The sequence below is a fragment of the Lissotriton helveticus genome, chromosome 9 (assembly GCF_964261635.1).
Source record: "Lissotriton helveticus chromosome 9, aLisHel1.1, whole genome shotgun sequence".
NCBI classification, from domain to species: Eukaryota; Metazoa; Chordata; class Amphibia; order Caudata; family Salamandridae; genus Lissotriton; species Lissotriton helveticus.
Window position 1 is genome coordinate 622,281,233 of NC_136070.1, and position 11,906 is coordinate 622,293,138.

At 46.4% G+C, this 11,906-nt stretch overlaps 1 protein-coding gene across 1 annotated transcript in view; it reads left to right on the plus strand.

Moving 5' to 3' along the window:
* Positions 1 to 10,954, plus strand: part of LOC144781697 (cytochrome P450 2C16-like) — a 428,936-nt gene extending 417,982 nt beyond the window's left edge. The window contains exon 9 of the mRNA XM_078660674.1: positions 10,767 to 10,954. Coding sequence (XP_078516800.1) covers positions 10,767 to 10,954 — 188 coding nt within the window. The remainder of the gene's footprint in view (positions 1 to 10,766) is intronic.
* The last annotated feature ends 952 nt before the right edge of the window (positions 10,955 to 11,906 follow it).

Sequence of the window (11,906 nt, forward strand, 5' to 3'; positions counted from 1 at the left end):
GTACTGATGCCAATTGGAGTGATAGGTTTTATCCTATTTCTCATATTCGTCTGTTGCAAATGCCGCAAACACACCAAGAAGTATCAAGTGAATGCAAGGGGAGTGAAACGGAGTGCGGATGAACTTGAATTAGAAGAAATGAATAATCAGATTTACAAAAGGGTGAAAAATTCTCACCCTACCAAAAATGAGAAAGAGAAACTGAATCGCCTGTTGGAGGAAATAGAGTTGTACAAAATGTGAAAGAAAGTTGGCATCTGGTTCCGTTATATTGTGATGATAGTAAATATCATCAAAGAGGGGATTGATAGAGCAAGATTTCGCATCGCGACTTGCTCGAGTCATGAACCTCGAAATCTGTTATAATCCTGTAATCCCAATTGTACGTTTTACTAATTTTATGTATTTTGAATGTGCGTGTGTATCCTAGTGATGCTTGCCTATGTGTTCTACTAATACGATTAACCCTCGTCCCTAAAAATGGCCGCTGTTTTAGAATCTGCTTCTGCGCATGCGTCAGTCACACTCCCGTGACTTTACGTAATTGGAGTTCTGGAGGGAAAGGGTGCGCATGCGTAATAGCCATAAGATGGCAGCTTAATGTAATAACGTGGTGAAGCTCGTGCAGTTGCTCTCGTGTTATTGTGTGTTGCTCTAACCTAGAACTGCATAGCATATTTTTACAATGATCAACCTGAAGTACGAAATCATGACATGTAATACATTCATTTATTTCTATGTTTTAATTTGTTTTCGCTTACTTTTCATGTATCGCGGGAAATGGGGGTCGGAATGTACTGAGAGCCATCTTGAAGGTCCCTTCCGCGCATGAGCGCGCCGCCAAGGAAGACATAACCTTGGACAGTGGAACTCAGCCAGCTGCCAGCCACAGTCAAGATGCTCATGTGAAAGCCACCTCTGACCCAGCAAGATGGAGTTAACTGTTCTGAAACTGTTACAATGACATTATTCTATTGTCTTCTGTGTATTCTCTCATGGGAACCCCAATCTTGCTAGGCAGTACCCAAAAATGTAGATTAGGCCTTAGAAAAGTCTGTTCTGATTGGTGTGTTAACCCATCCTACCTTAGGACCAATCGAAATTGGGGATTCTGACACTTTGCAACATTGGGGGGTGGTACACTGTCCCGAAAACAGTATAACTACCCTAGGTTCACCTAGGGAATTTGTCCGACTTGTCCGAATAGCTGACCTGTCACTGACCCAACGCACTCAATAGGTGACTGAATACAGAGCGCTGCGGAGCACTCTGTCCGAATTTGACCATAGACTCTAAGGTTTTACTAAACCTTAAGTGCTGGCAGAGCACTTTGCTGGGGAGTTCGCTAACCCAATCGGGGTTCTGACTGATAGCTGCAGAGAGGGTGGAGCGCAGGCGTTGCTTCCAAACTGCGGGTGCTGGTCGTGTCCTGGTGGTCCTGTCCTGATCCTAATCTGGTGGTCCTGTCCTGTCCTGGGGTGTCCATTCTGCACCTGCTGTCCCGTTGATGTCTGTCCTTCCTGGGGGTATTTCCTGCCCTTAACTGACCCGTGGCCAGGGTTGGTTTTCACACCAGTCTAGGTAAATATCTTGCCGAAAATTCTAAAACTGCACCTTTCTATTTTCTGTCTTTGCTTCAATAAAGACATACCTTTGCACATGATAAATTTCCATGCTTTCCGCAACCATTGCATATCCTAAAGTCATTTTGCATTTAATTTCATAGCGTGTTCCTATGTTACCCTACCTTTTAGAAATCATTTTCTCCATTGCAGTTTGCAATTTTCTGATGTGGTCTATAATTTTCTCATATAAAACTGACTGAAGTAAATTTCTAGAGTTTTAGAGTATTCCACTTTTCGCTCTTATTATAGTTGTTTAGGATTCCAAAATTTCCCATTCATATTCATGAAATATGTTCCCTGTAGTATAAAAATATACTTGCATAAACTTGCCCCTCTAAAGATGTCTATTCTTAAATTCCCTTTTTAGCGCGTTCCCTGTCGCACTATTTACAAACTTAAATGATTGCCCTTACATTTTTCTTGTATGGTTATATTCTTTTTGTTATCTTGATTATTGACTGCTTTTTTACTGTAAACCTTATATTTTCCGAAACTGAGTTTTAGATAAAATTCTTAAAACTTCCCAGTTGTCCGTGGTTATTTGATGAATATCAAAGTTATTAGGTTGGGTTTTGTATTTTGCTGCCTTTCCTTTTACAGCTAGCTCCCTGACCCATCGTGGTCATAGGTACCCGTAACGGTGGATGGTAAGTCGGGTACACTGGAAATAATCGAAAGGGACTCAAGGATTATTGGTAGTAGATTGTAAGGTCATCTGATCAATGCATATGGTGAAGTGAAGTATATGGGCCCGAAACCTAAGTGGTGTAAATATTGGTCGGGTGACCTGCGATCTCTATCAGTTGAACACTCGTCAGCTGAGTTACACCCGGCGTTGATTGGATGGTACTTTCTTGTGATGAGCCAACATCACTGGTCGATGGTGATTGAACAACCAAAGTGGCTGCCTCAGCAGCACTCATGGTCTTGGACCTAACTTGGCGTGGTGGCACTGAGCCCAATGAAGCGGAGGTGCTGCTCCAGCTTGGTCCCCGGCGGACACCGCTGCTGCTGCAGGCGTAGTTTTTTTCCCCCAAAAAAGGTGTAGGTGGGCACACCAGTCTCCTTGGTAGGTGGTGCCACTTGCTTCTTCTGCTCCTTCTTACTGGCAGTGGCACTGGCAACTTTTTTCGCTGAGGCGCTACGCCCACCTTTCTTTGGGCCCATCTTCTTCAGATGTCAGAACAGCAGGCCGCAGTTGCACGAGTTGTAGAGTTGTCTTGTCTGTGGCCACACGAGACGTCATGTGACGTTGTGCTGCACACACCGCTGCAGGACTTCTTCCGGGCACTGGTGGTTCTCTTGTGCACCTAAAAGCAATGGAAGCCAGAGGAACATCAGTTAAAAACCCCAAAAAGTCGAAAAACACACAAAAATTACCACAATCCAATGCCATCCATGCCCTCAATGATGTTTAAGTTCAAGACACCCCACAGAAAGACTAGGTCCATGCACCACTGAGTACCCCTGGGCATAATGGTTGAAAGCAGGGCAAACTGGGTGCAGGCCTGAGCACACTGCCTGGCTTCAAAATGGCCCCTTGACCCCCCACCACATGGCCAGGCCCTGCCTGTACCAGGCCTCAAAATGTCCCCCACCCACATGGCCAGGCCCCAACAACACCCCAAAAAGTCGAAAAACACACAAAAATCACCACAATCCAATGCCATCCATGCCCTCAATGATGTTTAAATTCAAGACACCCCAGAGAAAGACTAGGTCCATGCACCACTGAGTACCCCTGGGCATAATGGTTGAAAGCAAGGCAAACTGGATGCCGGCCTGAGCACACTGCCTGGCTTCAAAATGGCCCCTTGACCCCCAGCACATGGCCAGGCCCTGCCTGTACCAGGCTTCAAAATGTCCCCCACCCACATGGCCAGGCCCCCAACAACACCCCAAAAAGTCGAAAAACACACAAACATCACCACAATCCAATGCCATCCATGCCCTCAATGATGTTTAAATGCAGACACCCCACAGAAAGACTAGGTCCATGCACCACTGAGTACCCCTGGGCATAATGGTTGAAAGCAAGGCAAACTGGGTGCAGGCCTGAGCACACTGTCTGGCTTCAAAATGACTCCTTGACCCCCACCACATGGCCAGGCCCTGCCTGTACCAGGCCTCAAAATGGCCCCCACCCACATGGCCAGGCCCCAACAACACCCCAAAAAGTCAAAAAACACATAAAAATCACCACAATCCAATGCCATCCATGCCCTCATTGATGTTTAAATTCAAGACAACCCAAAGAAAGACTAGGTCCATGCACCACTGAGTACCCCTGGGCATGATGGTTGAAAGCAAGGCAAACTGGGTGCAGGCCTGAGCACACTGCCTGGCTTCAAAATTATGGCCCCTTGACCCCCACCACATGGCCAGGCCCTGCCTGTACCAGGCCTCAAACAACACCCCAAAAAGTAAATAAACACATAAAAATCACCACAATCCAATGCCATTCATGCCCTCATTGATGTTTAAATTCAAGACACCCCACAGAAAGACTAGGTCCATGCACCACTGAGTACCCCTGGTCATAATGGTTGAAAGCAAGGCAAACTGGGTGCAGGCCTGAGCACACTGCCTGGTTTCAAAATGGCCCCTTGACCACCACCACATGGCCAGGCCATGCCTGTACCAGGCCTCAAAATGGCCCCCACCCACATGGCCAGGCCCAACAACACCCCAAAAAGTCGAAAAACACAAAAAAATCACCACAATCCAATGCCATCCATGCCCTCAATGATGTTTAAATTCAAGACACCCCACAGAAAGACTAGGTCCATGCACCACTCACTACACCTGGTCCTACTGGCTAGTGAGGCTTTACAGGCACCCCAAAATAAAATAAAAAAATCAACATATAACAGTGAGCTAAAATTCCATGACATAAATGAGAATTAAGTTAAAAAAAAATACAGAAACAGTTGTATCATGCACCCATGACTAACCCTGGGCCTACTGGATACTGTGGCTACCCACAATATATATATTTTTTAAATTGTGAAAAAGTTTTAAAACTGTAGTTGCAGCAACTGCAATGCCCCAACAAGCAACACCAACGTACTTGTAAAATCTCAAGTCCAAAAGTGATCCAAACTCCAAAGTCCAAAAAGTCCTCAAATACAAATATCCAGCAGCAGCCACAAAAAGTAATCCTTCCAGCTCCATATCCAAATCAAAAGTGACCAGGACATGAACAAAGCACTGGGAGGAGCCTGCTGGACAGGAACAGGAAGTTGGAGACTCTGGGGCACTTCCTTCCTCCCACCCCCCCCCCAAAAATGGACTCCTTGCACTAAAAAGTGCAGCCAAATGTCAATCTGAGGAGTTATTCTGATCAAAATCATCATTTTCAGAAGGTTTATGCTTCCTGCGGTGGATTTCTTGTGCAGAATTGCAATTTTTGCAATTTCGGGAAAGTGAGCTGTTCAAATCTCCCGCCGGAAGTCAGCTGCGCGCCGCATCTATGTGTTCGGCATTGTTTACTCTCGCAATGTGTAATCGCGGACCCTTATGACGTACTTGCGATGTCAAACTCTTGCTGTGCAAGATGGCGAGCCGCGATGACATAATTGCGTTCGAAAAACTCTCGCGCGATCATGCAGCAAGATCGAAAATGGCGCAGCACACGCAAACCGGGAGAAAAACAACTCACCGGACTCAGAATCACGGTAAGTCAACGGCGCGGGCGCGATATTGTATTTTTCAAGCGCGACCAAGCAAAATAATTCGCAGCTTGCGAATTTGCAGATTTTTGGGCAAATTCGCGCGGATTGTGAATTTGCCAAAAATCCGCAAATTTCGCGGACGAAACGGATTTTACGCCCACGCTTACTGAGCAAGTGTGTCAGCGCTTGGGTGTTGGACGTGAGAAACATCTAGCAGTTTAATCTCCCTTTCAAGCTTGCCAAGGGTACCACGGATGGAGTGCAAGATGCCAGATTGCTTTGAAATACATTCCCCGCAAATGACTACCTTGAAGCTTTCCCAGAGCATGGACGGGGAGTCCACCGACCCCTCCTTGAGCTCAAAATAGATCACAATTACAGTGTGTATCTCATCACAGAATACAGTATCGTGAAGTGCGTTTGAGGGAAGCCGCATGTGAAAGCACGGCAAGGGGAGTGGGGGAATTGGAGCGACAAACCGACGGGAGCGAGGTCAGAAAGAGTGCGAGCCATATGATCCACCGAGGTCATCCAGACCAGTGCGTCTGGGGAGGTGATCCATAAATACAGCCGGGACCAACAACCTCGGGAGCCAGTGACACATGTGCCTTCGCGCACCACAGGGTGAATGTGAGCCCCACATCGTATAGTGAATTGTCCAGGAGAATGGAATTAAGAAGAGAGGCTGCGCGTGGTTGTGAGAGATGGGAGCCGGAACGGTTTAGAGCGGTGGATAAGGTTACAATGAAATTGCCCCCCCCAAAAAAGATCAGCGGGCCGAGCGAGGATATGCGGTGCCAGATGCGAGCCAAAAAGTCTGGGGCATCACAGTTGGGACCATATACTGCTGCGCGTATCAAGGCTGAGCCCGTAGGGTGCCATATAATATTACAGAATGCCCATCAGGGTCGGTGGACACCTGGGAAGTCTGCCATGGGAGCCCCCTACGCAATAGTATGGGTACTCCACGGAAATAATTGGAATAGAAGGAGGAATGGATTTTGCCCCAATGTCGAGAGAGGAGTCTTGTGGCAGTGGGCTGCATAAGATGAGTCTCCTGTAAAAAGCATATGTCTACCTCATGACGAGTAAGATGGGCTTGCACCAAGCGTGCCTTCGGTAGTCGTTCAACCCATGGACACTCCAAGTCCAAAGTGTAGTGTTAGTCCTGAGGCTGCAATCGAGGGAGGAGTGTATGGAAGTAGTGAGATAGTGGGTGAGAACTGCGTATGTGAGCGATGAGATGGGATGTATGTGTAAAGAACATGACAATAATCAAGGAAACAATTCAACGTAATAAAAACAGACATATCTTGCACTCTCTGAGATGCACCAATAATGCAAAAAATGTTGACTCTGTGGCTGTAAGGTGCTTCACATGGAGAAGAAATCTGATTAAGGACAGATCATAGGCAATTGACTGTGCAAAAACAAACAACAAGGCTTCGAGAAGGAGCCATGAACCCCAAAAACCAGGAATCCATCCTCGGAAGCCTGCAAAAAAACCAAAGAAACCCCAAGGTTCCCCCAACCCCACACCCACACCAACCCCCCAATCAGGCTGAGGCACCATCCGAACCCCCCCCCCAGGGACCCACAACTTGGAGAAGGAGAATTTGTGACCAGAATGGGAATCATCCCGTGGGAGCATGACGAAGCCCAGCGTACACCCCTGCCAGAGAGACAGGGTGGCCAAGCTACGGAAATATGCAGGCACTAGGAGTAACCATTAAAGAGAAACAGAACTGCACATGGAAGATAACCAGACATATGGATGCGCCTTGGAGAGCCGCAGGAACCAGAGGCCCAACATAGAGTTATAGACCATAAGAACAAGTACATCTGAAGATACAACAGCAAAGGCTAATAGTAGGTCAGTCATTGTCACTGTGGTTTTCAGCAGCAGTAGCCTGGGAACTTGCAGGTGAGGGGCGGTGAGACCTGTCGAGTTTTTTAGCGAATGCCAGTGCCTCTTTAGGATCCAGAAAGGTGAGAGTCTTTGTGCCCTGCTTGACGCGCAGCTTGGCTGGGTATGCTAGTGAGTAAGGGATCTCATGTTTCTGTAGGATCCGCTTGGCCGGTAGGAACTCACGGCGAGCTGCTTGAACTGTGATGGTATAGTCCGGGTAGATCAAGAGGTTGTTTCCTTGGTGGCGGATATCCCCTTTTTCCCTGGCTGCCCAGAGGATAGTGTTGCGGTGCCTGAAGTTCAAGATTTTAGCAATGATGCGACAAGCCGGCAAGCCAGGGGCCGGACGGGGCAAAGGGAACAATGGGCGCGTTCAATGATGAAGGCAGGCAAAAGGACATCACCGAAGAGCTACCGGGCCAGCTGCTCCACATAGTCCTCCATGCAAGAGATGTTGGTGGACTTAGGCACCCCCATGATGCGAAGGTTGCTTCAACCGAAACGCGCCTCCAAATCCTCATTCTTATCGCGTATAATGGCAAGTAGCTTATCCATCTGTAGCAGTTTTTGACGGTCTTGGGTGGTGGCGTCCTCTGCGTCAGACACCCTGGTCTCAACATGAAGGAGTCGGGCATCGTGGGAGTCAACCCCGGCCTTCACCATGTCCAGGCGGGCCGACAGTTGATACTACTGTGTCGCAATGGTGGTGACCGTAGATTTAACCTCCAATATGATGTCCTTTAGATCATCCTCATGGGTATGTGCCATTTTGATTGTAGCCAGCGGGTCCCCTCCATCCGCACCGGCACCCTCCTGGCGCCTCTGGCAGCGCTCGTCAAAAGCAATCTTGGCTGCTTGGGGTCAGTTCTGCCCATGGCCAGAGATGTAGGAGGTTGAAGCAACCCAATAATAGGAGAGAGGACCGCAAAGAGATGTGGCAGACCAGGATGGCCAAGCTGTGACCGGTCGGAGGAGTTCCAGAACCCAGGAGGGCCGCACATGAAGGCGGCGGGGAGCCGATGGGCTGTAGGTCCAGTACCAGGTGGCCGCTGCAGCCAGGCGAGTGAACGGCCAACGTGGGGCGAAGCGGTTGAGTCGTGCTCCAGATGTGCAGGTCACAGCAATCAGCCCCAGATAACTGTTGCAGCAGTGTGGGCTAGCGCCACTTCAGACGTGGATGCAGCCCCAGAGATGTCAATGGCGCACCGCGCAGCGGGAGTGGGTGGCACAGGACGAGTGACGGGCAGCAAGGCCACCAGGAGAGGAGGTACCTTAGTCAGGCTCTGGGCTGAAGGCAAGGCCAGGGGAGCAAAACTGGCATGTGGTCCAATTGTGTGCTGGGAGGACACTGCAGGGCATCGCCAATGCAGGGCAGAAGGTCACGTCCCAGTCCGCCAGCAGGGATGAAGATATGAGGCAGGAAGTTGAGCTGCAGCGCCAAGCCACCGCCAGGGGAGCCCCGCGAGCCCACCACAGTGAGGGCCCCAGCAACCCCCAGGGAGAGGCCAGACCCGTCAGTCTGCGTCGCCGAGGAGTCGGAGACAGAGCAGGCAGGGGGCCGCCCTCAGCAGGGGGGTCAAGAGGAGTGTGCCGCTCACCTCGCCAGGCCTGATGATGAAGACCTAGCCACCGGGCGCGAGAGGAGAAAGTGCAATGACGGAGTGCGTAGGCTGGGCCGGGCAGAACAACGGGCGCGCTCCCAGCCCCACAGCAAAACGCCCTGCAGCAATTCACCTACCATCCCCGGCGGCTGCAGAAAGGAAGCGCTGCCTCGGGCAGAGGTCCGGCACCGGTCAAGTCCCAAAAGCCGGCCCCGGAAGGGTCGAGAAGTCCGTGCACCTCACAGGGCCTAGCCGGGACCCAGCACCACAGCAGATCTTGGCACAGCAACAGCCCAGAGAAGCGAGAGAGTTCTCAATATACGCCACTGAAGCAGGTGAGTAGCAGCAATGCGAATTCAGGAATCGATGTGGAAGAAGCCTGCAGGATCATGTAGGATGTTGAGCTTGGCCAGCAAAGCCCGCTCAGAGTGCGGCCATTTTGCAGCTGGCAAAGCCACACCCCCAGCAAAGATGTGCAGATCAAATGTCCCAGATTATAAGTGAGTTATTTTGAGTGGCAAGCCTTTTCTGTTGCAGCGGCAAGACTGTGGAATACTGTACCTTTCCATTTCATATTGAATCAGCATTGCTAAAATTTAGGGGGCTGCTAATACCCTGGCTTTTTCTCCAACATGCTATTGGTTTCTACAGGGCTCTGCCTTTTAATAGTTCCTAATGTTGTTTCAGTCTACGGGACTTCCCGGTGTGCGTTAGCTTTAGAAAGGCTATAAAAATAAACATTTCAAAGGATTTCAAATACCCCGGCATATGGTGTCCTGGGGCTCAAGGCTGACAAACTGTTTAAGCTGCAGATGACATGGCGAACAGACGAATTTAAAGTTTTTTGTTAAAAGTGAGAGGCTAACGAGACTTTGGAGAGATAACAGCGAAGAATTGCACCCTAGTCTATATATTGCTACTTTAAAAAAAAATGTATCTACACACCTCCTGATTAATTAGTCACTCATTCCTGTTCTGTCATCTTTTATCAATCATTGTTATTTTTTTTACCCTTTTAACACACCTGCTTATCATATCCTTTCAAATTCTATTATTACTCTTTTTCCTTCTTTACTTTTTTGATTCTAATTGATCGTAACAAATACACAATGTCTCAAGATAGGAAGGAAAGTAAATCTGAAGAAAAAAAAAGGTCCAAAAGATTAGCTGACCTCACTGAACACCTAAAGTATTTTATTGTTTACCAAATATTGTCTCTTGCTGTCGCCATAAATGTTATGATCTGTTTCACACCCTGAAGAAAGATCTCTTGTAAAAATTCCAAGTGAACAGAAACTACCATTTTGGGTTTATTAAAATATCTCAGGAAGGCCAAGATTAGATATCTGGTTTAAACATAGAGCAAAGTGTAATTCTCACTTTTTTCAAATGCTAAATATATAACAAATAAAGGCCAATAAAATATTTCGGAGGTATGGTACCAGAATATCATATACAGTATATTGTCTGATATAAATACTGTGTCCTAAATATTGTTTACAAAATATTGCCTCCTTTCAGTGTAGATTTCTGTCATTAACTCCAGCGGTCAATGTTTTGCAAACTATGTTTAGGACACAATATTTATGTTGAAACCATATATGCAATATTGGCCTTCCCAAGTTATTTTAATACACCCAAAAGGGCAATTTATGTTCTTTTGTAATTTGTATACAAGATCTTTTTTCATCCTGTGAAACAGATCATCACATTTATGGTGACAGCAAGCAAATTACATGTGGATGAAAAAAAAACATTGTCTGCAAATCACTAGTCTAGTTTTATGATCAAATTGTAAATTTGCATGCAAATTAATAGGCATATTTATATCCAATAGGTAAATCACTATAAAATGTGTTGATCAACGCAATATTCAGTACCCCCTCAAATTGTTTATGAAGTTTCTCAATTGCCTATGATTGTCAATATTATGATCGAATCATGTTTTTTTCTTCAGGGAAGCGCATGTGCCTCGGAGAGGGTCTTGCCCGCATGGAGTTGTTCCTGTTCTTCACCACTATACTGCAGAACTTCACATTAAAAGTGGCAGGCAATGCTGATGATATTGACCTTAGTCCAGAGACGAGTGGATTTTCAAAATGTCCCCAATGTTATACACTTCATCTTATTCAACGGTTTAAATAAACCACAGCATATTGTTAATTTCGAGATTTTATTATGTACATTAAATAAAGGTGTTAAATTCCCATATGAACTATCTGACTTTTAAGACGAGAGCAATGCTTTTTTTATTTTAGAATTTAAAATTGCTTTTAAGTGTACTGTTCTAAAACTGAAAGTATAGGATATATTAGAAATATCCAAATGATCAAATTCTACACATATAAAAATAGTCTCCTGATATCCGTGGGTATTCCCACAAGTTATTTTTCCATTTATTCAAAATGCAAAAAGGTGATTGTTCTATGAGTGAACCATGGACGTTGATTCACCAAATGCTTCAGTGGTGGAAGTAACATGAACCCCCCCAATAAGCCTGATGTGGGTTGACACCTTGCTTCATCCTTGACAAATCAATGGCCTCCTGTTTCCTGCTAAGGGTTCTGAAGAAGGGGAAAAAGTGGATATCATAAAAAGTAAAACAGGTCTACGAAAACTATTTCCTTTCTCCTTCTGCTATTGCTATTGTGGATCCTAAGAATACGGACAGCAAGGGCAGTGCCAAGCCAGGCATATCACATACAAATCCTAGCAAAACTCAATTTATCCAGTGGATTACGTTTTTCTTGACCTATGGAAACTTTTGTTAGTTGTTCATTACATAATGCTGAGCTTTGTTTTTCTGTTTTATCATTGTTCTCCAGATCAGTTCCTAAGACAAGTCCCTCACATGAATTGGCGAAAGGAATTAACAACAAAGAAGAGGAGGGAAGAACAGATTACATAAATACATAATTTCATTTAATGAAGCAGAAAAGTTGATTACACAACATTTACTTATGAATTTTAACAACATGAGGACAACAAATCGAAACTGTGCATCAAAGAAGATACAACTAAAGGCCCTAAGAGTTCACAGAGAGAGAGAGAGAGAGAATAGCTGGATAGTGCCCTAGTGAAGGGTGTAACCCATGTC